The following is a 27,943-nucleotide window of genomic DNA, read 5'->3' as shown; positions in this document are numbered from 1 at the left end:
AACGCTGTTTCTGGTAAAACTGCAATACGAGTAAGTAGAATTTACATAAGACCAGTGTCATTTTCCATTCACCTGAACCAAAAACAAACATTAGGTTGATAATGAAAAAAGTATACCAAATTTTTATTCCTGGGGAATCTGACAGTTTTTCAAATATGACCACTGCTTAAAGGTGCTGAGCTATTTACTATGTTTTTTTACACGCGTCACACTCACTGTACTATTAAATATTCAGAAACAGATGACTTCATTTCCTGTCCCTACCAACACTGCTTACTTATAATGATACTTAAAAATAAAGAGATTACAAACAATAAAACCATGAAATCAACAAAGACACATGTTCCTTTATGTTTTATTTACCATAAACATTAATAAGTGAATACAGCAAACACTGGAGAAAGGCTTTTTAATAATTTTTGGATGTAAAGCTTAACACTTAAAATTATGCTTGCTCCCCCCACCCACCCCAATTCAACATGCAGGTATGTATTTTCATATATGCTGATCCCAGAGCAGACAATCTCTTTACAGTTTCATGAGAGTATCTTTACCCTGTAACTTAAACGATTTCACCAACTGTATGTGATCCTAGTATAATACCATCATTCAAACAGTTCTTCAAGAATATAGCCACACAACATTCACATTAAAATCTGTTTTTAAACATCATTTTAATAAGCCAAACCACAAGAACCCAGGTTCTAGTTTTAAATGTGTTTATGAAGACTGCTGCTGAGCTCAAGGCATGCAGATTTTCATGACCACCTAGATGAAGCTGGATATTGAAACGCCTTCAGTAGGTCCAATGATGCAATTTTTCACTCATCCCAAGTATCTCCATATTTGTTTACTTTGACTAGGAAAAAAGCACAAATAATTCATGATTCCAAATATTAACAAGTGAAAGATACTATTTCAAGGTTGCTACTATGATGCAAATTACGTTTCAATAAATGCGCATGAGAGAAAGGGGCTAGCTAGACTTTTGTGAACTGAAGGTTGGACATAAATAACGATGCATTCTACCAAAAACTTTACATCAATATTTGATCCTTGTAACAACCATCCCCATTCGAAGGGGGAGAAAACAGATTAGTAACTTGCCCAAGGTACAAACCTAATAAAGCAAACAGCCAAAATCTGCACACGGGTCTACTTAGGTCCAAAGCGTGGACACCTTCACAGCTTTACCATACTAAGTGCGGTATATACTACAGCACATACAAAAAAATTACCAGGAAATAAAAAATAATAACAAACATTTGAACATAGTTTTTCACAAAAAATAGAGTAACAGAAATGATCACGTCTTCACGCTATAGTTAATTCATTCTTCTCCCCCATGAGCTATAATACTATAAAAGAAGGAAATGGATTCCAATATTCCTGCATTTTACATGAAACCACACTTTGTTAATAAGCTCCTTTGTCTTCTCTACTCTTTCGCTCTCAGCCTCTCTTCTACATAGCCTTCATCTGTGGATGACAACGCTTCAGAAGACTCAAGTATTCATAACCACGTAAAGCAGCCGTTCTCAAAGTAGGGACGAGGGACCCCTCCCCCCAAGATTCTTTCAGGAAGTCTAAGTCGAACTACTGCAGTATTATACTAAGATATTATATACCTTTTCCCTCATATTTTGCCCTTTCCCCTGGCCTTCATTCCCTCATGAGCACAAGGCAGGCTTCTAGAATTTATATGATATATGGTGCTGTCATTGCCCTGATGGCTAATTGATAATATGCTTGCCTTTTTGAAATTTCTGTCTTAATTTCTAATTTAGGTAAATGTCAACAAACATAATCTACACAAACGGAAGGTGAAAACTTTAAGTGATACTTTCGGACCAAGTGAAGCTACACTGTACTAATGTCAAATTTCCTGTCTAGAGTCTAAAAAAGAACATTCTAAAAAATCACCCAAACTATTTCGTAGCTGTTTTTTTCTTTAAATCATATAGAGCACACGCCAAAAAATCCATTTTCTTCTTACAAAAAAAGTAATTATTCCATATTACTGTGTCATGTAACAGAGCTTCAAGGTTCAGTCAAAACCACAAATGTCAAAATCCAGCAAATCCCAAAGATCTACCTTATTTCCTTTTGTAAACCTTTATTATTGAGGCCCGACCAAAACACTTCATATGCACTGATACATCAGTGCGTCCTATGCTGTACAGACATACAATAGGAAAGATTACAAAAATGAGAGAAATGCCACCGCCTGCCCTCATGGAGCTTACAGTCTAAATCCTCAAATTAGTGGAAAAAAGTACCAGGAAGTCTTTACGTATTACAAAATAATGGCCACTGAATGCGAAATGTTTATGCTACAAGTTTTCTTCTAATGATAAACATTAACAGGTATTTTTTTATTATAAATCTATTTTAAAGCTGGATTTTTTACATTAGTAATATGACAGCAGTATTACCCACGATTATGAAAATAGAATTCTAAATGAAGCAACCACTAAACAGAAATAAAACTGGTTCTAAAAGAACAATCATAATAAAAAATACTCAAAATTTTAATGTATTTTTGCATTCTTTGTGGCATAGGGCTCTCAAGAAGGTATGAAGGATCTCTTCTTTCCTCCTTTTTTTTTTAAGTACTAAATAGAAAACCTTAAAACAATGATACTCTAAAATTCGTCAAAAATGTCATAAAATTCTACACTGATATAGATACAAAAACCCCTGTTCAAAATGTCCTCTTCCATTAGGAATAAACTTATTTCAGAAAATTTATTTTGGCTAATGTACAGCTGCTCCAAAAGGAATGAAAACAAACTATGATTTTTAAATTTATAATTAATTATAGAGCAAAAGTATTACTGAAAAAAAGGTCAAACTCTTTCAGAAGTACCCTAAAAGGTGGTTTATGGTGCATATAACTTCTATTTCAATTTCACAAAACATGTAAGAAAATCAATTTCATTATCTGATCATGATTCTCTCATTCTGCTTCAAGTGGCATTACAGCCTGTTACCAATCTCAGGCAACCAGATCTGGTTTTATGCATTTGATGCCATCATTTAAAAAACACTTATTAAGTCCCAAGGTGATTTCTGATAAGAGAAAACATTCATAAGGATTTAGAATTTCTACAGCATATTAAAACTAGTCTTACTGTCTTAATTCATAACACTACTTGGACTTTATTATTTTCTAATACAAAATGGTCTTTGGAACAACTTCGAAAAGGAAGACTAATAACTGTGACAGAACTACTTTTTTTTTTAAGTTATTTTTGTTAATTGTGTGCGGAATTAAATCACATATTAGTATAATTAATATTTTTAACTAATGCTGCAGTTCCCAATCCTAAAGAGTAAAGTGATTCAGACTAAACTATCATACCTTCTTTTTTTGGCATTCTTTCCTGCATAGGCCTGACTGAGGGGTCAGTCTTATGTGTTAAAGTTACTTCATATGACTCTCTGTTCTTAGTCCTTAATTCCTCATATGTAATATTTTTTTTCTTAGGACTTTCTTCAGGGTTGGGATCAGGTCCTAAAACAACAAACAGTTAATAAATGGTGATAAAAGGATTTGAATAAACCCAAAGCAACTAAATTTTCTAAATACTTCTTACCTACAATAAAAACAGAATAAAGTAAAATAGTCAAATTATTACCACCGTTCCAAAGGTACTATATTTTCCGCAAGATAATTACAAACAAAAACTTTCTTACACTTTTAAGCTTTTATTTCTAAAGTTTAAAATCCACATAAAAAAATTAAAAAGTAACCATGGCCAGAAGAATGGATATCATAATACATACCAGTGCAATTTATTCTCACTAAAATACTAGTGTTTTAAACCGGAAAATTATTCGCACTGTTTGTACAATTAAAAATTGTACAAAAAATATATCCTACTAGTGGCAATTAAAATTTGGCATTGCATATATTTTACTTAGTAATATTTTACATAGTTGAACATTCCTATAACCATAATCTATACATGAACAGCTATTTAAAAAAAAGTGCCATCTTTATACTTAAACAAAAACACTTGGAAATAGCTTTTGAAAAGTATAAAACATAGCCTTTGATCACGGTATGCATCATTTTTACTCAGGTCTAATGGAGCAATACTGTGGCAGAAAAAGTGGCAATGATAATTTTGGCCAGGGAACTAGCACTTATTCTTTATCTCTCCCAAACAAAGTCAAGGCGGCAACATATATATATCATCAAAGAGTTAAATACTGATGTAAAAATAGGGGAGTGGTTACTCTTACTATTAGATGACAGGAGCAAATATTAAACATAGTTTACAAAATGTATAACCAGCAAAAAAAATCATATAAACATTTTAAAAGAAATGAACTAATGCTAACATAACATTGAGTCAACAACTAATTACAAAGTCTTACACACCACTCCAGAAGTAGTAATTTCCAAAAAGGTTCTCACATACAAACTAGACATATTTTATTAATATAATCATTATTAATTAAAATAATTTTTAAAAAAGCAGTTTCTTGTAAGTGGTATTTTGGAACTCTGCAGTAAGGTCCCAGTGAATAATCAGAATTTTCAAATCAACATAAACTACACTTTAAATGTTTTCAAGCATAACCTTTTATTTCGCTACAAAGTATACTGCACTGACACAAAGCAAAAGGCTTTAAATATTAATCTGAATATTATGCCATTCTTGAAAACTAAATTTTTGCTAAAAAAGAATGCAAAGAAAAATATTATAACCTTATATTGGGTTTTAAAAGCACTTGCATTTCATCATTAATGAGTAATTATTAAACTCCTTGCCCTTTACCATAAATGATATTTTTAAGATTCTGAAGGAGACAGTGTGCACTAGATTACTAGTTAGGAACCCCAAGTTTTTATTCCCACGTTGCCAATAATCAGTGAATGTCCTTGGGCAAATCACTAAACTTCTTTGAATCTTGGTTTTCTCAGTTGTGAAATACAGACATTTGACTAGATGATCTATCTCTCAAGTTCCTTCCAGGTCTAAAACTTTTTCTCACTGAAAAGAAAATACTTCTTTGTTCCAAAATTCTGTGACAAATAATGGACACATAAATCAGAAGATTAAGGAGAATTTTTTCCACTTACAAAGCCCAATGAAAATATTCTGCATTGTACAGGGAGCATGACTTACTACTTTGGGAAGGTTATGAAGAGCTGGAAGGAATAAAATATAAAACAGCAATGATTTGAATCTAACTGTAATAAACTATCTATGATAAGTCTAACAGCAATGAAAGAGTGCTTTCTACTTTGAAAGATTAGTAACTCTATCAACTCCTAGTAAAAGCAAGCAGAACCACATAAGGGCAAATAGGACTTTAACAAAAGGGGAGAACGTCCTGGCAAGGGAAGACAGCAGCTGGGGCAAAGCAGAGGAACCTACAACTGGCCCATGTGGAGAGTCGTCAGTGGCAAACTTGATTTAGAGAAGGGACTGAGAAAGCAGAGCAATAGACGGATAGATGGCTACTCTCAAGGACACAAAATATATTAAAATATGGGCCTTGCTGTAGTCTGTGGGCAGATACCAAAAGGCTTTTTTGTCTGTCTGCTTTTATTTGGAAAAGGAACTGTACAACATAGTATGGAATTTTCTAGTGCAAATGGAAGGAAAGATGAAAGTCATTACAAGGGAAGAAGTGATGCACGGCTAGAATACAAGTAGAATGGATTTGAACTTGAGAGACTAGGAAAATGAGAGCTGCAGTGAGAACTAACAGCTGCCTGTGAAGATAAATCCTAACCATTCTCTCCTAACTTGCCCACATCCTTCTCTCTGACTAACCGGGAGGTCTTTGTTTCCAAGCCCTGGCGGGGGAGAATCAAGACTCTTCAATACCTTTCATCCACTTACGAATGTCTTTAATTACTTTAACTTCCATTCTCTCCTGTTTCTTCTTTTCCGAAATGTTAACACTTACTGTCCCCACCCCAACCTGCTCTTAAGCAATGCTGTCCAATACCATTTTCTGTAATGATGAAAATGTTCTGTAGCTGCACATCCCAACGGAGCAGCCACTAGCACATGTGGCTACTGAACAACTAAAATGCTACAAAGCAACTGAGGAATTGAATTTTCAATCTGATTTAATTTTAATTAATTTAAATGGTCACATATATTTAGTGGCTACTTTATGTTCTAACCTACCTGGAAGCCCTGCTACAACTTCTGCAACATTACTTGACCTATAATCAACTTCTCCCTTCCCACCGTTTCCCCTCCCTCCCTTTAACCTACACATAGATCCAAATTTCTATCCCAAGCAGCAAAATGTTCCTTTAACCTACTTTGTTCCTCATAGTTACTGGCTTACAGTATTTGCATTAAAGCAAACATTTTCAAAGAATATTCTATCCATAATCCCTTATCTAAAACTTGGTAGTCAGAAATGTTTCAAAATTCAGTTTCTCAGATTTTAGAAAGATATCATAGTATATAGCTTGTTAATGTATCACTTAACCATAGTCAGAGGTTTGAAGCAGCAACGCATAACAAAACATTAATATTTTGTACAACAAAATGCAGGAGACATCATATTAAGATAAAGATGATAAGGTCAGGGTTTGAAATGAGTTAAGTCAGATTTCATCACCAGTTTAATTATAAAAAAAGTTTTGTAGGGGTGGCTGACTGGCTCGGTCAGAAGAGCATGTGACGCTTGATCTTGGGGTCATGAGGTCTAGCCACATATCAGGAAAATAAATAATAAAAAAATTTAAAAATAAAGCTTTGTGGTTTTCAAAGTTTTTTGGATTTTAGGATTTTTAGATAAGGAACTGCAAACCTGTACTTCCTGATTCTTCGCTTTTCACCGCAAATTAGGTTGAAAAAACAAACAAACAAACAAAAGGAAGTGAACATCTATTAAGAGCCTATGACTTGGCAGGTATTACCTCTGATTATTTCATCTCATTCCCAAAGTTCTTTAAGAGAGAATCTATCAGCTCCATTCCAGAGATCAAGAAACTGAAGGGATCACAAAGTTACTTGCCTAAAGTCCCACAGCTAGCAAATGTCAATCATTCAAATCCAGGCCTTAATCCAAATTTGATGTTGTTTCACTTACATTCTGCGATCTTCAAAGCTAGTATTTACACAAACTTCACAAAGCATTTTCACATGGATTTCCTCACTTGACAAGAGTTCTGTAAGGCAGGTAATTATTATTTTTCTCACATTACAAAGAAGCTGAAAGCCTTTAAGACCAGCCTAACAACTGTAACCTCTCTGAAGCCTCCCCGCGGCCCAACTTACGACTTCTTTGCAATAATCACTAAACTTTGTTAGTATTTTTGATTAGTGGGACATATTGGTAATTTTTCCTTATATTTCTATATCTTCTAACAGTCTGAGAGAGTTTCTCAAGAACAAGAACCAGGCCTTACTCATCTATACTCCTTTCATGCCTAGTTGAGTGCCTGACACCTACTGGATGTCAAAAAATGTTGAATGAATGAAGAATCAGATGAACATGATGAGTTTAGGCTGATGGTGGAACATACAGGTGATATCCAGCAGAAAAGGTCATCAAATAAAGTTTATACATACGTTGGACCATATAATGCTGAAACTCATTTCAAGAGAAGTTTCTACCTTGGGCAACATGATCAGTAATACCAGTGGGAGTAGACTCATTCATAGAAGCACTGAATGGAATTGGCTCATAATGAGGAAGCATCTCTTTTTCTATGTTGTCTGCTGCTGGAGACGTCACAAAGGATGAATGACCACTCAAATTTGAGTCATATTTTGACTTCTGAGAATAGTGCCTGTAAATCATATTGTATAAGAAACACAAATTATTGCCTATATCCTAAAAAAAATGTGTTGAAGTATGAAGCTACTTATCTTACTTTCTAAGGAATTATGTAATTTTTACACGGTTATCTATAACAGTAAAATGAAGTCTGTTTCTCTCTGCCACAAAAACCTTACAAATAAGTTTTGACCCATTTATACAACTTAAAAACACCACTCTTAATACAGAAGAAAAATGTATATCCAATTTTCTAATTCCAAAGCTTCAGAGACCATTCTTTAAAAAAATATTTGAGAGAGAAAGAATGTGCGTGAGCAGGTAGAGGTAGGGGCAGAGGGCAGAAGAAAGTCTCAAGCAGACTCCCCACTAACATGGGCTCCAAAGTAGGGCTCAATTTCATGACCCTAGATCATGACTTGAGCCGAAATCAAGAATCAGCTGCTTATCTAACTATGTCACCCAGGCACCCCACTTTAGAGATCATCTTAATGTGTTTAAAGTCCTTGGAAGGGTGCCTAAGTAGCTCACTCAATTAACCATCCGACTCTTGGTTTTGGCTCAGGTCACGATCTCAGTCAAAGTCATGGAATTGAGCCCCATGCTTGAGATCTTTTCTCCCTCCCTCTCCTTCTCCTCTGTACCTAGCCCCGCTTGCTGGCACATGCTCGCTCTCTCTCCAAAATAAATAAATAAATCTTTAAAAAAAAAAAGGTCCTTGGAAAGAAAAAAGTATTTCAAATTAGAAAATATGTCCAGTTCCACATTAAGGGAAGTTACTTCCACAGCTAGCAGGCCATAAACACAATTTTGTTAAAGCAGATATATAAGTAATTCTAGCTTTCGTAGGGTTTACCATTTATAACAATTTAGGTATTACATCTACTTAATTATATTATTACTTATCTACCTATCCAAATGGACAGATTCATTTATTTATACTTACATAATTAAAACTTTGAAGAACAAACTTAAAATAATTTCCCTAATTTAAACAGAAGGATTAAGAAGTTGAAAGTTTAAGGGGGCGCCTGAGTGGCTCAGTGGGTTAAAACCTCTGCCTTCGGCTCAGGTCATGATCCCAGGGTCCTGGGATCGAGCCCCGCCATCGGGCTCTCTGCTCAGCAGGGAGCGTGCTTCTCCCTCTCTCTCTGCCTGCCTCTCTGCCTACCTGTGATCTCTCTCTCTCTGTGTCAAATAAATAAATAAAAAATCTTAAAAAAAAAAAAAAAGAAGAAGTTGAAATTTAAGAAATGGGATGATAAAATTTGGGAATTCAAAAGAAAAGTCCAAAATATAGTAATTGAAGGTATTTGCCAAATTAAAATCCTTTATTCTTGTATAAGCACTCCTAACAGGATGCAACTCTATATTTAAAACAAAGACTGGGGGGTGCCTGGGTGGCTCAGTCAGTCAAGCATCTGCCTTCAGTTCAGGTCATGATCCCAGGGTCCTGGGATCAAGCCCCATGTCGGGCTCCCTTTTCAGCTGGGAGCCTGCTTCTACCTCTCCCTACACCCAGCTCGTGCTCTCTCTCTCTCAAATAAATAAATAAAATCTGAAAAATGAATAAATAAATAAAAATAAAACAAAGGTAGGGGTGCCTGGCTTGCTCAGCTGGATAGAACATGGTGGCTCTTGATCTTGGGATCCTGAGTTCAAGCCCCAAGTTGTGTGAAGAATTTATTCAAATAAGTAAATACAAATAAATAAAAATGAAACAAAGGTAGACATATTTTACTCCCCTTTTTAAAACAAAATAGCTTTATCTTGCTGCAAACAGTAAGTTCCCAACAGTCCTTCAGGTTATACAACTATTTCATGCCCTGAATTATGGCAATAACCAGTTACAATTTTTTTAGCTAAAATTAAAAACCTTCAATAAATATTAGAATTTGGCCTACCCAGATGGTGAAGATCGCCGTGCCTGTCCCGAGCGTAAAGCTTCTCCAAGAGGGGAATTCTCGAGATTTCTGAACTTCTCTTGGCAAGTTTTCACGTAAGAAAGCTTTCCAGCAAAGTATCCCATGATACAAGCAACTTATTTGTAAAAACAAACAAAAAATGTAACTCAATGTGCCCATTTAAATAAAAATCTTTCCTAAAAAAACACTTAAGAAATGTGATCTTAAATAGGTCTTGATATGGGAAAACTGAGATCACATTAAATCAGATTCAGAATACACAGAAAGATTCTGTAGACATAGATCACTTCACAAAAGGAAATAATCCAAAATAAAACTGCTCCAAGATACATAAATTCCACTTTACTAATTATTAATATAGTCAGGAAAGATGTGGTACAGGAATTAAGAGTTCTAGCCCAGTCATAGGGATTTCAGGCCATTTCTTTTCCTATAAGATGGGAATCATACTATTTGCCCAGCTAATTTTGTAAGACTGTTTTTAAAATTAGGTGCAACAAATTCCTTAAAGTAATGAATTATGAAGTGTACCTAAATGTGACTACTGCTGCCTTATGAGTTTATTTACAATATGTAAGTGGGGCTAATCTGGAAAGATTCATAAAAAGTCTCAGGTGCTCTTTTTAAAGCAATTTAGCTTCTTTCCTATAATCATACTATAACATTAGATAAATTATGCTTATTTACATCTTAAAATGTAAAGAGATTTTTAAAAGTTAGACTTAATTTTAAAAGACAATTTATTTCCATACAGCTGGACAATTTTCCTTCCTCCAAAGAATTTATTTTAAAATACTATTTTTACAAATTATTTAAAAGTAACAGTTTTATTACATTATAAAAGAAAAAAATTCTCTTTCAAATAACTTGTAATTCTTAATGCTAACCGTAAAATGCCTAAGTAGTTGACTAGTCCATTTAATGCAAAGCTTCAACAAGCCGGTCAAAACAAATAACCAAATAACTGTTATGGATTAGATAAGACAAAACATTTGGTAAAAACTAATTATTTCAGGGGCGCCTGGGTGGCTCAATGGGTTAAAGCCTCTGCCTTCGGCTCAGGTCATGATCCCAGGGTCCTGGGATCGAGCCCCGCATCGGGCTCTCTGCTCAGTGGGGAGCCTGCTTCCTCCTCTCTCTCTGCCTGCCTCTCTGCCTACTTGTGATCTCTCTCTGTCCAATAAATTAGTTAAAAAACAAACAAACAAACAAACAAAAAAACCTAATTATTTTACTCAGGCAAGAAAGCTAAGAAAATCAGTGTTGTCCATACTTACATATAAGTTTAGGGATGGAACCATATTTGGGATGACTCGAAAGGATTCCTAAAGATAAAAGAGCAGATATTTCTGAGTCATATTAACTGTTAGAGATAGACACATTTAGATAAGATAAGTAAGATGTCTTATCTTTTATTAAAATAAAATAGGCATATGCCAAGTTTATGCTAAAAGTATGTAAGAAAATGACAGAAATTATGATAAAAAAATGCAAGAAAACTATTTCTCTGAGCCATGATCTAATCTCTTCTAATGTGAGCAAAAATAGTAAAAATGTTTAGCAATATAAAGATGCATCTATTTCTCAGCAGCCTTGGACAACCCACAAAGATAAAAGGAAAAATCAGGACAGCCTATCTTTAAGTATTATTACCCGACTATATTATCTCTTTCCATTACCTCAGAGAAGTCTAAAAGCTATAGCTATTTAAAAGAGAGAACCAAGTAAATTCAACATCAACTGAAATATGAAGACAATCCAAAAGACTCTACAAGCTATTAGAACAGGTGAATTTATTAGCAGGATCACTTGATACAAGGTCAATATAAAAAAAAAATACTATACTTCCTGTATACGAGAAACAACAAACCAAACCTTTTTGAAAGATACAATTTATTATAGCACCCAAAGACATCAAAGATCCAGGAGCAATCTAATGAAAAATGTGAAGGATTTGTGCACTGAAAACTATGAAACTTACTGAGAGAAATGAAAGCTAAGTAGAGGAATAATACATTCATGTCCATACAGGGAAGACTATAAATACTGCCAGTATGACAACTAACCATAAAGTCATCTATAAATTCAATCCAATCCCAATTAAAAATCAAAGTGTTCCTAAAAGTTGAAAAACTTACTCTGAAAATCATGTGGAAATACAAAGAGCTGAGAAACAAGGCAATATTGAAAAACAACAGAAGTGAAAAACTGACTACCAAACAAATACCGAGATCTACAACAAAGCTACAGTAGTTACGACTGTTACAAGTGCAAGAACAGATAAACCCATCAAAAACCAGAAGAGTCAAGAAACAGATCCATACACAGTCACTTATGACAAAGGCAACACTGCATGCAGTGAACAAAGACAGTTCTTTCAAAATACAGTGAGCAGTCACCTCCATATCCATAAGGGGGAAAAATGTACCTTTACCCTACACCTCACACAATACAAGTGTACCTCAGAAATACTGCAAGTTCGGTTCAAGAGCACCGCAATAAAGGGAGAAAGGGAGAATCACAATAAAGTAAGTTCAATGCATTCTTCTGTTTCCCAGTGCATACAGAAGTTAGGTTTATGCTGTCCTGTATTAAACATGCAATAATATTGTCTAAAAAAATGTATATAAATATTTTACTGCTAAGAAATTCTAACCATCATCTGAGTGTTGTAATCACTGATCACCATTACAAATATGAAAGGGGAATATCTACTGTGAGAACTGCCAAAATGTGACACAGAGACACAAAGTGAACAAATGCTGTTGAAAAAATGGCACCAATGAGACTTCTTCAAAGTAGGGTCGCCATAAACCCTAGATTTGTAAAAACCACAGTATCTGTGAAGCTCAATAAAGCAAAGCACAATAAAACAAGATGTGCCTATATTAAAAAACAATTCCTGGGGCACCTGGGTGGCTCAGTTATCATCTGCCTTCGGCTCGGGTCACGATCCCAGCGTTCTGGGATTGAGACCCATATTGGGCTCCCTGCTCAGTGCAGAGCCTACTTCTCCCTCTCCAGCTCCCTTGAGCTTGTGTTCCCTATTTCTCTCTGTCATAATTAAATAAAATCTTAAGAAAACAAAAAACAAACCGTTCCAAATGACTTGAAAATTTAAGTATGAAAGAAAAAATAAAGCTCATAGAAAAAAGTGTTAGAGATTCCTCGTGTCCTGTTATTAGGCAAAGGTCTTAGAGTGCATAAAGCCTTCATCATAAAAAACATGATAAATTATTTTATATACTAAGAACTACAGTTAATCAGTGGGAAAAAATAATCACAAGACATACATCTGACAAAAAAGTCACTTCTAGAAGATACAGAAAACCTCACAAAATCAACAGAAAAAGACAATCCAATGAAAAATGGACAACAGACCTGAACAGACACTTCGCTAAAAAAGAACATATTCAAGTGAGCTATAAACAAAAGAAAAGGTCCCCAACTTCATTAATCATTAGGAAGATACAACTTAAAACCATAATCAGTCTTAACTATTCACTCACCACAACGGCTAAAATTCAAAGGACACGAAAAGAGGAAGTGATGGCGATAATGCGACACAAACAGAACTCCACTAATAAATTGGTATGAGAGTGTAAATTGGTCCAAACAATTTAGAAAGTCTGGCAGTATCCACCACAACTGAAAATATACCTAATCTATGACCCAACAAAACGACTACCAAAAGGTACCGCATTTATAGCAGAACCATTTGTAACAGTCAAAACTGGAAATTACCCAATTGCCAATGTACAAGAGGATGGATACACTGCTGTGGTGTATTTACACAGCAGAAAACTATATGGCAACCAGAATATATAATCTACAATTAGATGCAAAAATGTGGATGAATCTAGTGATGTGTTAGAAAAACCAGCTCTCCAAATAAAAAGCTCTGATTTGGAATGTCAGTTGATTTCCATGGAGAAAATACTTGCACCATGACCAATTTCAAGCTATCAATGGTTTCAACACTGGCTTGCCAAGCTGTTGAAAATTTAACAATCAGCTTTCTGGAAGTGGTACAAGCCAGCTCTAGTATACCACTGGATGAATCTAATAACCTTGAAGGAAGATATACAGAGGAATACTTAATTATAGGATTTCATGTATATGAAATATGAAAACAGAACTAAGTTATGCTATTAGCTTCAGTTACACAACCGATATGAGAAAAAGGAAGATAGTAACAATACCTACCTTCATTCAAAACAACTGTTCCTTCATTCTGTCTCCAAATAGTTACAGACCACTTACGACACACAGACATTACATACTAGAAAGTAGGAATATAACAGTAAACAAGATGTTCTCTTTTGCTCTCAGAGTTTTTACAGTTTTGCCCTCTGATCAGTGCCAGAGATAGCCTGTTTCCTAAGAGGAAGTAGCAAGAATAGAGGCAAATAGACTTGTTGACGGCTAATTCAATACTCTTGGCAACAGATGGCTGCATTAATTACGCTGGCAGGGCAGATGGAGGTAGACAGTTTATGGAGATATTTAAGAGCTGGACTAGAATGAATATTCATTGGGTAAGGCAAATAAGGGGTAGAAGTTAAGGATAATGCCTTCGTTTCCTAGATGAAGAGTGTACCATTCAGATATGGGGACAACAGAGAAACTGGTTTGGAGGCAAATGAACTCAGTTTGGGAAGAAATAAGTCAGTTTGAAGAGTCCATAAGAAGGGCCATTCGTGTGAAGATATGCAAAATATGGTTCTGGAGCAGAGATGTAGGCTAGGGAGAATCAGGGGGATTTAGAGCAATAAACAACCCTGAAGCACACATTATCACCGGGTAATAGTTTGCACAGACTGAAGACTGAAAGGCAAAGCAGAACTCCAAAGAACACAAGTGGAGGATGAAAACCCACATTAAAATATTAAGTACTAACAGTTATTGAATTTTTGTCTGTTGGTGTTATCTACCAAAAACAGTGTATAATACATATTAGACACTCAGAACACATGAAAAAAATGGAGGAGTTTCCAGTGGCAGAAGAAAAATCAGAATGTGCTGTCACAGAAGTCAGGGGAAGAGAACTATTCCAGAGATTGGTTAAAGTCGTATAATCATCAAGAACAAAAACTGCCCATCGAATTTAAGCAACAAGGAAGCTGTGCTCGTAATCTTTTGAAGTGTTGGTGAATGTCAGAACATATGCATAATCTTTTCACACAGATTGTAATGGGTTAAAAGAAGTAAAAATTGGGGGCACCTGGGTGGCTCAGTTGTTAAGTGTTTGCCTTCAGCTTCGGTTATGATCCCAGGGTCCTGGGATCGAGCCCCAGAGCCCCATATCGGGCTCCCTGCTTGGGAAGAAGCCTGCTTTTCCCACTCTCGCTCCCCCTGCTTGTGTTCCCTCTCTCGCTATATCTCTCTTGGTCAAATAAATAAATAAAATCTTTAAAAAAAAAAAAAAAGAAGAAAAAAGTGAAGTGCTCATTTGTGAAGTTTGACTTCAAATGCAAGACAGCTGGGAACAGTTGGAAAGGGATATGAGGGAAGATTTTTCTTTTTTATGTTCTCAAGTTAGAACAGACCTGGGCATGTTTAAATATTCTGGAAAAAAAAAAAAAGAGAACAAGTAGTGATAGAGCAGCTAAGACTATGTTGAGTATGACATGACACACTGTGGATGAAAGCACATACAAAATGCTAGGCATTCTGATTAAAGGCAAATGTCTTGGTGGATTCTGAATTCCTTTTCTAAAGTCTTCCCAATTTTTTTTTTTTTGAGACTGACTTTATTAGGGCACTGCATCCAAAACAAATCCTCACTACAACTTAACAATAATAAAATCCCTTAATCCTGGAAAACAGTTGCATGAGTAGCACATCAATTTTTTTTTATATTTTTATTCCAAATTATCAAACCCCCAAAAGTAACAACTCTGACAAAGTTATTGTATTATACAATAAACATTATTCCATAAATTAGGTTAAATCATTTTCAGCAATTCTTTCTAAAAACTGGAGGGGCACCTGGGTGACTCAGTTAGTTAAGTGTCCGACTCTTGGTTTCCATTCAGGTCATGATCTCAGGGTCATGAGATCAAAACCCACGTCGGGCTCAATGCTGGGTGTGGAACCTGCTTAAAATTCTCTCTTCCCCTCTCCTTCTGCCCCTCCTCTCCACTCACAGCATGCACACACTCTCTCTAAAATAAATAAATAAAATCTTTAAAAAATAAAATAAATAACTAAAAATGGATTACTGAATTCTACTGTTAGGGCTCCAGGCTCAGACCTTACAGACAATTACAATCCTTTGGAACAATGTCGTTGATCATGGTATGACTTTTGCAAATGAAATCACAGAGGCATAAAGTGCCACTGATGACAAGTCAAGTAATCACCAAACGGTGACTAAAAATCCAGGAAGATTTTAGCTGTAAGAAAAATCTGCCTCCTCAGTTAAAAGTTCTAACATTTTCAGTGGGATTCACCCTATCCGAGAACAGTTCTATCAAGATATATCTGCAACTTATAAAAGGAAATTTCTGCTTCAGTTATGTGTGTATTAGTTACATAGGAGGAAAGCACTGTAATATTCACACCAATAGAATCAGGGACAGAAAGTGGCCCCAACCCCCTTTCTATAAGATAAAACTCTGGTTTTAAGGAGCTGGAGAGCTACTGATCTTTAAACCAGTGCATTAAGAATGACCTGGAGCTTGTTAGAACAGATTCCTAGGCCCGACCTCAGAGATTCTGATTAAGGAGTTTTGGAATGGGGCCCATGAACTTGCATTTCTAATAAGATCCTAGGTAATAGTGATGGTGGCCTTCCTAGACCAGGTTTTTTCCTCTACCTCCCTGCAAACAGTCTGTAGGTTTTGATTTACTTTTTTGCTCTTATAGATTGTGAATGTTGCTACAGTGTCAGAGGATGTCAAATTCTTAAGTCTATTTATGAGTCAGGGGTCCATGGAGACATAACTCTCCTGATGTTGGAGAAGCATACCAATGATCATGTTTAATATGACACTATTATACTTTATCTAAAAATCAGGAAAACAACATAAAAACATAATGATATCCAAAATGCCAAATAAATCTGAAGTTTAAATATTTACCTTTACTAATTAATCCTTGAGTAATCAACATACTTGTTGCAGCCAAAGGCACAGCTAAAGGAAGAAAAAGAACTTGTCAACATCAACAAAAGGAAAAGACTTTATCTAAGTTCATTAGGATAAATATGTATCAGTACAACTATCCAGGAAGATCTTTACAAGAGATTTTTCCGGGGCACAAAAATCTGGCTCAGTTGGTTAAGCATCTGCCTTCAGCTCAGGTCATGATCTCAGGGTCCTGGGATCAAGCCCCACATTGGGATCCCTGCTCAGTGGGACTCTGCTTCTCCCTCTGTCCCTCCCCCCCCCTGCTCATGCTTTCTCTCTCTCTCAAATAAATAAAATCTTAAAAAAAAAAAAAAAGATTTTTCCATTTTTAAAAGCTGTATTTTAGGGGCACCTAGGTGGCTCAGATGGTTAAGCATCTGCCTTTGGCTGAGGTCACGATCCCAGAGTCCTGGAGCTCCTGGGATAGAGCCCCACGTTGGGCTCCTGGCTCAGCAGGGAGTCTGTTTCTCCTTCTCCCTTGGCCTCAGCCTCTTCCCCTCCCCCTACTCATGCTCTCCCTCTCTCTCTGTATCTCTTGGTCTCAAATGAATAAATAAAGTCTTTAAAAAAATAAAATAAACTAAGAGCTGTACTATATACAATCCATAGAAATATAAGAAAAAATTTAAATTTAAGAAAATATTATAAATATTAAACAATGTAACTCAAGAACCATCTAGATTTGGCTTTAAAAGAGCCATTCATTAATATCACCAATAAAGACAACATTCTAAATAGGGACCAAAAGTCATTTCTGAATTAGAGTAAGAAGGAATTAATGAGAGGCAAGTAGTAGTATTACAATAAGAGCCACTACTGAATAATTACTAAATTCATGGCCCATGCTAAATGCCTGATATATGTTTTCTCATTCACTTTTAACATATTTCTATAGAGTTTTTGTTTTTTTTAAATTACTGCCCTTTTAAAGGTAAGAAAATTGAAACTCAGAGATGTTAAGTAATTTGCTCAAGGCCATACAGATACTTCAATGGCAGTTCCAGATTCTAACTGTCTGATATCGTTATCTCAAGCTTTTAAGTTCTGTAGTACACTGTATGAACCCAAACACAAGAAATATTTGTCGACAATTACATGGTGACCGGGGCAAAAATACACAAGAATACATTTAAATACTAGAGTTTTTTCTTCTAAACCAGTGAATTCCTCAAAACTAAGTGAAACTATTACATAATTCAGCACTGTGTCAACTACACTTAATTTTTAAAAATCTACATATGTACGCGTATTAACTCAGACTGAAAAATCTAAAGCTCTCCATCAGAATCTCCAAAAAGCTCATAATTAAATATCACTGTTTTTTCCACCAGCACTGTCCAAAAGAATTTTCTGTGATGATGGCAGTAGTCTGTATCCGTGTTTTCCAGTTAGGTAGCAGGCAGAAAAGATTTAAAATAGGAACTCTCAGACTGCTATCCTTAAAAAGACCTCCTTACAAGGTCCTTGGCTGATATGTGGGAACGTGGCTAGTAAACAGTTCTCTACAAGTGATAAAAAACTTGACCTAAGTGGCTCACTGTGCCTAAACTGCTTATACAAATATAGCTTATGCTGAACACCTGCTTTCCTTCTGAGAATCTGGAATTTTGGTACTTGCTAGACTGAGTTCATGGGACCAGCCCCCAGTAAAAACCCCGGGCACTGAGTCTTTTTTACTGAGAGTCCTTGGTGGGTAACACTTCACTCACATTATCACAACTCACAGCTGGAGAAAATTCCCATGTCCACTGGTGTGTGACTCTACTAGCAGAGTCCTAGAAGTCTTGCCTGGTCTACCTGGTTTTCTTTGGACTTTAACCCACACTCCTTTCCTTTTGCTGATTTTGCTTCGTATCCTTTCTGCTATAAAGTATTTCAAATTTAACTAGCTTCATGTGGCTGCTATACTGGAGAGCACAGTTTCAGACCAGGAGTTGGGAAATGTTCTATAAAGACCCAGATGGTAAATATTTTAGGTTTCACAGGCCACAGGTCTGTCTCATCTACTCAACTGCCAATTATAACCAAATGCATTCAGACAATAGTAAACAAATGAACATATGGATGCAAAAATATAAATTTAATGTGACTTTCACATGTAACAAGATATTATAACTCCTTTGATTTTTGTCAACCATCTAAAAATAAAAATGTAGTAACTATTCTTACCTCATGGCCATACAATAACAGATTTGGCCCTTAGGCTATAGTTTGCTCAACTTTGGTCTAGACTCCATGAGCATTCAAAAACTAAGGTACTTTAAGACATCTGAACTATTAGAGATCTCATGATTGAAATCGATTAATTTTGGAATAGGGCATTAGCTTTGCCCAGACACAATCTGCAGAAACCCTAAGGTTTAAATCCTTGGTCTACTACTTATGAATGGATTTTACTTTTGCTAGAAAAATACGTTAAGGTTGGTTGGTTGGTTAAAATACTTAATGAATTATCGTTTAATGGCTTTTTGAAGGACAGGTCTCTTTCCATTATAGCGCCAGTATAATTTGTTATCATTTTTCCCCTTCAGCTTGACTCAAGGATGGCAACATGAAGCACTGAAGAATCACACAAGGATAAAACGTACTGAGTCAGCCGGCCATATCTATAATGGATGATGCCGTTCCCATTTCACTTTGTCCTTAGGCCAAGATGGTATAATACAGAGAGTAACAGTTTGGTTAAAATTCTAGTACTAGTTCTGCCATTCACTACTATGTCTTTATATAAATTTCTTAACTTCTTTCAGTGCTATAATGGATTAGAACTAACATCTGGTCTCATGTACTGTGTCACAGTAAAAGAGAATGGTAAAATCAAAACAGACTTCAGAGATTATCCAATCTTTATCTTAACCAGAGTAAACTGATAATTGGAAAAAATAAGTCATGTGCTCAAAAGCAACAAAGACAGGGGCACCCGGGTGGCTCCGCTGGCTAACTGACTGCCTTTGACTGCTTTGGCTCACGATCCCAGGGTGCTGGCATCGAATCCCATGTCAGGCTCCCTGCGCAGCGGGGAGTCTGCTTCTTCCTCTCCCTCTTCCCCCAACCCGTGCTCACTCTCTTTTGCTCTGCTCTCTCTCAAATAAATAAAATCTTAAAAAAAAGGAAAAAAGCAACACAGGTGGATAGTTTATGGTAGAGCTGGGTCTAAAACCCAGGTTTCCTGACCCCCAGGTCCACAGCCTTTTCCACTGCAGTATGACTCCTATCTCAAAGTCTGTTTTAAAATGTTTCTTTATGCAAACCAATAATACTGCTGACCAGAAGCTTTTTTGCACTATGACCCCAGTCCTGACCATATCCAATACGAGGACCCTAAAATTCCTTAAACTCTTCTCCTCTTACAATAACAAAATGCTAACCTAAATTTGTAACTGTGTTCAAGTGAAACATTTATTTTGTTAAAATCACGGTAGCACAAATAGCCAAATATAGACAGTTTAACACTTACAAAATAAACTGAGTCAATCCTCATAATAATCCTATGAAATGAGTTATTATCCCCATATAGGTAAGGAAACTGAGGCATACAGGCATCAGGTGCTTGTCCAAAATATGAAAGCTAAATGATGGATGGAGCTGGGATCTGGATCCAGACAGGCACCAAAGTCTACACTCCACAATCAGTATACTATCTCATTAGGAAACCGACAGTACAGTGGCACCTGGCTTTCTCAGTCAGTGGAGTGTGCAACTCCTGATCTTGAGGTTGTGGGTTTGAGCCCCATGCTGGGTGTAGAAATTACTTAAAAATAAAATTTAAAAAAAAAAGAGAGAGAGAGAGAAGAAAGAGAACCAATAGTACACATGTGTATTATCCACAAAATCTATAAATGATGCATAAAACCGGTATGAATTCATATACTTTTCTACTAATTCCCGAGGTTGAGAACTGTTATATGTAATACACATTAAACTACCCTTTATGTAATAAATTCCTTCATTACCTCTACGTATGGGCACAGATATAACCAGTTTGTGGTTAGTGCATAAAACGACAATTTTAAGGGCACTAAAAATAAGATCCCTTCATAGTTGTATTTTAAAATTAAGTAGATTAAAGTAGAAATAAACAAGTTACCATAAAGAGAATGAACCCTAGATCAAGTCTAATTTTAAGCCAAAAGAAATATATTTAACAGATCTAAAAAAATGTGTAAAAATTACCCCAGGAAGTACTTTTTCTACTCATTCCTACTTCCACCACACCTTTTCAAAAAATCAATGGACATAAAATGACACTCTCCAAAGTAACATGGATTCCATAAATTCATTGATATAAAGTTAACATCACATACTGCATATTTAACATATATAAATATGCATATCCTTACACGAAGATACAAATATTAATGTATAACATTTCCTAACACATGACTAATAGTTCTCCTGATAACCATATGTTGAACTGCCTATTGTCCATGGTTACAGCCAAGGTTCTGTGTTTTCCATGCTTGATGTTACTGCAACATGCAACACCTAGCCTATCTGCTTTAAAATGTAATCATTACTTACTCATGTCCTAGTATAAGCTATTCAGTAATTTCCCAATAATCGATATGGTATGTAACCAACAAGCTGAAATACAACTAACGAGGTATGCTTCCCAACTTGTGATTAATCTGGTTTTTTAAAACATTTTATTTTTAAGTAATCTCTACACCCAATGTGAAGCTCGAACTCACAACCCCAAGATCAAGAGTCACATGCTCTACCGGATGAACCAGCCAGGCCCCCACGATTCATCTGTTTGATACACAGAATTACTGAGGCTCCCACTGTTCATATACTTCACGTCCTACTTTTAATAGTCAGGCATACATGAGTACTCTACCTACTGATCGCTGCTCTTCCACACTTCTAGCATATGCTGTTACAGCTATTTCGAATGTTAAAACTATACAGCAAGTAGTTTAAATTTATCAGCCAGAAATTAATCCGACACCACAGTATCTACGTGGCCATGAGCCCAACATTACATTGATCCCAAATCCCTATCCACCAGATTTGTCTTAATTGTGTCAAAATTAGACTTGAAAATAGACCATTGTATCTATCTACTCTAGGCAACCCACAAAGATAAAATATCTGTTGCCAGAGTACAACTGACTTCCCTAAGAAATTATTGCCTAACTATGGGCCATAAAAACGTTTTACAGGTCTATGATCCACGATGACTGCGGATCTAAAAGAACTGTTCTCACCTGCAGATGTACATCATCATCTAATTCTTACTCAAGTCTCTGAATATCTGAACCAAAGATAAAATGCACAAGCTTATATGATACTCCTATTCTCTTTTCAGTCTCTGTTGATTCTTTTACCACCACCTGTTGCCTTACCCATGGGTGCCACCCAAACTTCTGCCTACCATTCCTACATATTAACCACATGACAGATATTATGCTTTTATTCCTACACTTAATTATTAATCAATTAATTGTTAAATACTTTATAAATAATTTAATGATTAATTATTTATTAATTATTATTCCTACACTTAACTCCTTGAATTCACCAATACAACTATACCTCCAACCCTAATTTCTCACATACACCTTTGCTCTCTAGGTGCTTACAGATCTTCTACAATCAAATGCTGCACCAGGAAAGACTGTCCAAACAAGTCTCCTCCTTCAAACAGTAACTCCTACGGATTAAATATCTTTTAATCTGTAACGTCATCATTAGTCTCCTAAGATGGGTATCTTGAAGTTAATACCGTTATAGTCAGTTTATTTTAAAATCCTGTCATCTATCCTTTAAAAAAGATGCCATCCCATCTTCTGTAGTCCAAATGACACTACACTCAATGACACCTCAATGACTGCATGCCTGAGGTACTGCCAAAAGCTCGTAAGCCTTCACAAAGTGTTACCTCTTATCCTTCTAAGCCATCCTGCACACTGCTACCTCATCTCCCTTTTAAAAATCTGCAAACAAATCCCTTGGCCACAGAACCGAAAATATGTAATGAATCAAATCTTTAACTTTTTGGTATTGTGTTCATTTTCCACCCCCAACAAAAGACCCCATTCCAATCAATTCAGCCTTAAGGCTCCAGTTCAGATGAAGTTACCACAGACTCTGCCTTTGCTCACTTTTCCTTTATCTAAATGTTCTTCTAACCCCATTCTTCTTCATTTAATTCAAGTCCTATTAGTTGTTGAGTCTCATTTGTTTGATAAGGTCTTTTTTAGCTAAATCAACTCCAATTAATTTATCCCTTTTAAAAATTCCTACTGCCATTACGTATTTAATCTTTCTCCAAGTGTTTCATGTGTTAGCTTTGTCTCAATTACAACAAAAAACTACTTTAGGACAAAGACTAGGTCTCATAAAACTTATCTACCAAGCACTGAAACCATAAATGCCAGGCCAACTGATAAAAATGCAGATCATTCTAGGGGCCCCTGGGTGGCTCAGTGGGTTAAAGCCTCTGCCTTCGGCTCAGGTCATGATCCCCCAGGGTCGTGGGATCGAGCCCCGAGCTGGGCTCTCTGCTCAGCAGGGAGCCTCCCTCCCCCTCTCTCTCTGCCTGCCTCTTTGCCTACTTGTGATCTCTGTCAAATAAATAAATAAAATCTTTAAAAAAAAAAATGTAGATCATTCTTTAATTATTTAAGTCGCCCCTTCCCTTTCTAAAATTCCACTGTTTTTGTTAGAATCACTTTATCTGAGGGGCACCTGGGTGGCTCAGTTGGTTAAGCATCTGCTTCGGCTCAGGTCATGATCCCAGAGTCCTGGGATCAAGCCCCATGACACCCTGCCTCAGGTTCCCTGCTCTGGAGGCAATCTGCTTCTCCTTTTCCCTCTCCCCCTGCTTGTTCACACGTTCTCTCTCTCTCTCTCAAAAATAAATAAAATCTTAAAAATATATATATAATATGAAAGGACTGCAGTGATCAGATGAAGCAACTTCAGGACTCTGTTCAAAAATAAGATTCTATTTTATGCTGCTTTCAACATTGTCTGTATTTAAAAAATAAAATCTTCATGTATGAAGTCTCTAGTTGCAAATGAGGACCCAGGAGTGTAACAATATTTCACAATATAAAGTGGACACTAACTAGGTTTTATAATAGTCAGAAATCTAAGAGTTAAAATCACACACTTCTGTCTCAGACAGACTTGGCTTCAAGTCCAGACATTATGACTCATAAGCTCATTTAACATCTCTAAACTTCAATTTCTTCATTTGTAAGGTGAGAGTAGTAGTTATCGTCTAATTGGGTTGTTTTTATATAATTCACGTACACTCAGTAAATACTAGCTATTACTTTTACCAACAAAATTAACTCATGGTCTTGAATAAAGTTCTAGGAATTATTACTTTAAATATGTACAACTTGTTTCCCTTAATCAACCTTTTTTACCAGTAACCATACTACACCAAAAGTGTGCCAATTTTTTCTATACGAAGTCACAATAATTTCAGGTACTAAAGGTGAAATTTTGTTGATTAGAAAATTTAACTTACATCTGAACCAGAAGCTTTCATCATTGCACTCTGCGAAGACTCTTCTTTCTTCCTCTGTTGGAATGTAATCAGCCCCTATGTCTTTTTACCAAGGAAAATTGGCAAACATTAAAGTGCCCATGGAAAAGCTAAGCATAAAAATTTAATTCAGTCTAAACATTAACAAAACATATCCAATTTTTTTAAATGAATGAAACAAATGCCTCATAAACTTTTTTTTAAATTTAAATTCAATATATTTAGTTTCAGGGGTAGAATTTAGTGACTCATCAGCTGCATGTAACACTCAGTGCTCATTCCAAAGTGCCCTCCTTAATGTCCATCACCCAGATACCCCATCTCTCCACCCACCTCCCCTCCAGCAATCCTCAGATTGTTCCCTACAGTTAAGAGCCTCTAAACAACCAGCTTATAATCTTGAAGCAAACTGACTTCAAAGAGAAGTCAGTGCTACTATTAGTCAGGACTGACTACATAATGTGCTGGTCCAGTGCAAAATAAATATTTGGGACCATTTACTCAAATTATTAAGAATTTCAAGATGGGGTGCCTGGGTGGCAAAGCCAATTAAGTGTCCTGACTCTTGGTTTTGGCTCAGGTCATGATGTCAGGATCCTGGGATCTAGCCCCAGGTCAAGCTCCACACTCAGCAGGAAGTCTGCCTGGGCTTCTCACTTCCTCTTCCCCTCCCACCATGCACACCTGCATGCGTGCGCTCTCTCTCTAAAATAAATAAATAAATCTTTAAAAAAAAAAAAAAAAGGAATTTCAAGATGGCAACAGATCATTAAACAGAGTGAATCCCTGTCTGACTGCACAGGTCACACACCCCTAAACCAGGCCAGTTGCTGCTACTCAAGGCAGTGAGTTTTTACACATAGAAAGTGCTTCTAATTATAAATATTTAATTGATAGTTACGGGGAATTGGTCTTGGAACTTCTGCATTCGGCTCTTGAAAATCAGCCCTCCCATTCATTTTTCCTGCATCAAAAACATTTCAGTATTAGAAATCATTCAACATACCAAAATTAATTAAGAAATAGCATAGTAAAATCACTAGTCTACGGGCCAAACAAGCAACAAATACTTACTAGACACTACTACATCTGAAGTACCTGACATAATAAAAAGTGACCTAAATAAAAATGTAACAGACTATTAACTTATTTGGATCTGATTACCCATCTTAGGTCCCTTAACTGAAAAAGAATAGGTCCTTTGTAATTATTTATCAACAGATTATGTAAAATTAAGAGATAAAATGGTACCAAAGAAACACACGTATTTCTCCTCCTGAAGCTTGGTTATGTCACACTACCCTATGTTTTTGTCCTTTCAGAAATATATGCACAAAGATTACGATGATTTCCCAAATTAGAAGAAGAAACACCTCAAAATTCATTTTGGGCTTCCATCTTTAAAAAAAAATGAAATAATCATCAGGAAACAGACAACCTCTTCCACAAAGCACTACTCCACAAAAACTTAATAACAAAGACGTCATATCCTTCTCCCTGCGGTTAAAGCTAACAGCAAATTCTGCATCCTCCAAACTTTCCTCGCTCTCTAGAGACTCAGAATATATGATTCCAAAATGCAAAATTTCAAGAACATACGTTATTTATTTTTTTAACCCAATGTCTCAGGACTTAAGAGACCAACAGATTGGTTAACTGCGTATTTTACAGAATGTTCACAGGACCATCATTATTCCCATCTTAAAAGCCATTTACATGAAAACGTGAAATGGCATACACGGTGGGAATAGCAACTGAGGCTATTTCACTGAATAAACCATCACCGAGGGCCCACTATATGTCAATCCCTTGTACAGGAAAAAGAAATAGAAAGGGTAAAATGAACTCATGGACGGATGGGGCTCGCTAAACAGACTACCTATGAAACGTTATTTTCCAAAACAGCATCCTACTTAGAAATCCTAACGACAGGGCTGACAAGGCCCCTTCAACAACACAATTTTAACCTCTTAACGCTACCAAAAAATGCTGAACCGAACCCTCGTCGGACTACGGCCGAATCCCGCACAGCACAGTCACAATCCCCGCCTCTCCCACCTGCAACACCCCGGTACACACATTAGTCACCACGAAATCACCCCCTCGCCTCCCCCAGGCACCCGCACTCGGGAGCCCGAGAGCCAGCGGGCGACCTGCCCATTCTCGCAGGCGGGAAAATGGCGGAAGGTGCAGGGTAGCGGCTGGCCGCTCGGAGGTGGTGAGTGGGCAGGTGGGGGGCGGAATGGAGGCTCTTTGCGTCACCTCACCCACCTCCGGACCACAGCGGCGATCGCGCGGCGAGCCGGGGCGATCGGGGACAGGAGGCCTCGAGGGGACCCGAGAGGGCTCAAGGAGGAAGAAGAGCCCGCGGAAACCCTCAGGCGCGCAGCAGCGCAGCAGAGGTGGGGGTGGGGAGCAGCCAGCCACTCTGCCTCCAAGAAGTCACCCAAATACGGGCTCAAAATGACCGCGACCCGGAAGCACTGGCGACCTACGGACGGAAATGACGTCAAGGCCTCCCTGCGGATCTCAAAGGCTCTCAGCCTCGGACTGGACGCCAGCGCCGGCGTTTGTCGGCCCCGCCCTCCCCTGCCCGCCCCTCCTCCCTTCTCCCCCAGGCCGCGGCGCTCGCGAGCTGCACTGCGGCTGCGCGCGCCCCTCTGCGGGTCCAAACCCCGCCCCGCCCCCTCCTTGAGGTCCAGGGGTGGCCTGATTTCAGGTTCTAGTGACGCACCTTTGTGGCCTTCCAGTGACAGGTTGACAGGAAAGTTCAGGAACCCCTATTTAAACCCGTTGTTAAGAGTAGCCGGTTTTCCTTGGATTCCTTTGGTTTGGGGCTTTACACGATCTGTTTCATTATTGGAGCCTCTAAGGTTAAGTAATAGAAAGTGATTATTAAGCCTGCGAACTTGGCTGTGTTGTGGTGTCTTGAGTCCAGCTGTGGACTAGTTCTAGAACCTCAGGCATGGCACGTTCTGTCTCTGAGCCTCAGGTTTTTCTCATCCGAAAAAATGTAAATTACACTTGCCGCATGGGGTTATTAGGATTAAACAACACGCTGAATAGAGACCAGCACTCACTGGTTCTCTATTAATGGAAGTCTATTGGAATGCGGGCCTCGTGACTTGTGTTCATCAGACATCTGCTGCCACAGCCGGCCACCATTGATTCATTTATTCATTTTTTACAAGTATTTATTGAGTGCCTACTATGTGTACTGAAAGTAACTGGTGAGTCAACAGTGAACAATTAGCTCTACTTGGTGGTTTTTGTTTCATCAACTCCTAAAAACCTCTTTGGTTTCTTCCCTCTTTTCTGAGCAGCTCTGCCACTGGCCTCATTTCACCTTTCTCACTGCCTGTAGAGCTGCCCTATATTTATTCTCCCACAGGCATATTTAAGAGAGACAGCCTACTGTGATCCATGGAAAACACAAATCCGGCCCTGTGGTTCCTTTTGATAGCTCCCATCATGCACAGACTATTAAGGCCCTGCATGGCTCAGCCTCTGTCCTCTTGAGCCTCGCTTTCTTCTATTGTAGGGTTCAATGAGAAACACAGCCTGCAGCCCTTTGCCCTCACAGTCCCTGTATGCTCTTCCCCCTAGCTTAACCC

General features: G+C 37.2%; 1 protein-coding gene across 1 annotated transcript; it reads right to left on the bottom strand.

Annotated features, from left to right (window-relative positions):
- Positions 1-99: 99 nt before the first annotated feature.
- OCIAD1 (OCIA domain containing 1) lies at positions 100-26,814 on the bottom strand. The gene is made up of 9 exons (XM_080795061.1): positions 26,601-26,814; positions 25,231-25,293; positions 24,312-24,392; positions 16,778-16,831; positions 10,970-11,017; positions 9,672-9,807; positions 7,605-7,780; positions 3,365-3,517; positions 100-859 (listed from the first exon to the last, which is right to left on the bottom strand). The coding sequence occupies exons 2-9, from the start codon at positions 25,286-25,288 to the stop codon at positions 822-824; spliced, it is 744 nt and encodes a 247-aa protein (XP_080651187.1). The 5' UTR covers positions 25,289-25,293; positions 26,601-26,814; the 3' UTR covers positions 100-821.
- Positions 26,815-27,943: the final 1,129 nt, after the last annotated feature.

The sequence above is a fragment of the Martes martes genome (genome assembly GCF_963455335.1).
Source record: "Martes martes genome assembly, chromosome: 2".
Taxonomy (NCBI): Eukaryota; Metazoa; Chordata; class Mammalia; order Carnivora; family Mustelidae; genus Martes; species Martes martes.
This window is presented reverse-complemented; position numbering and strand designations above follow the sequence as displayed.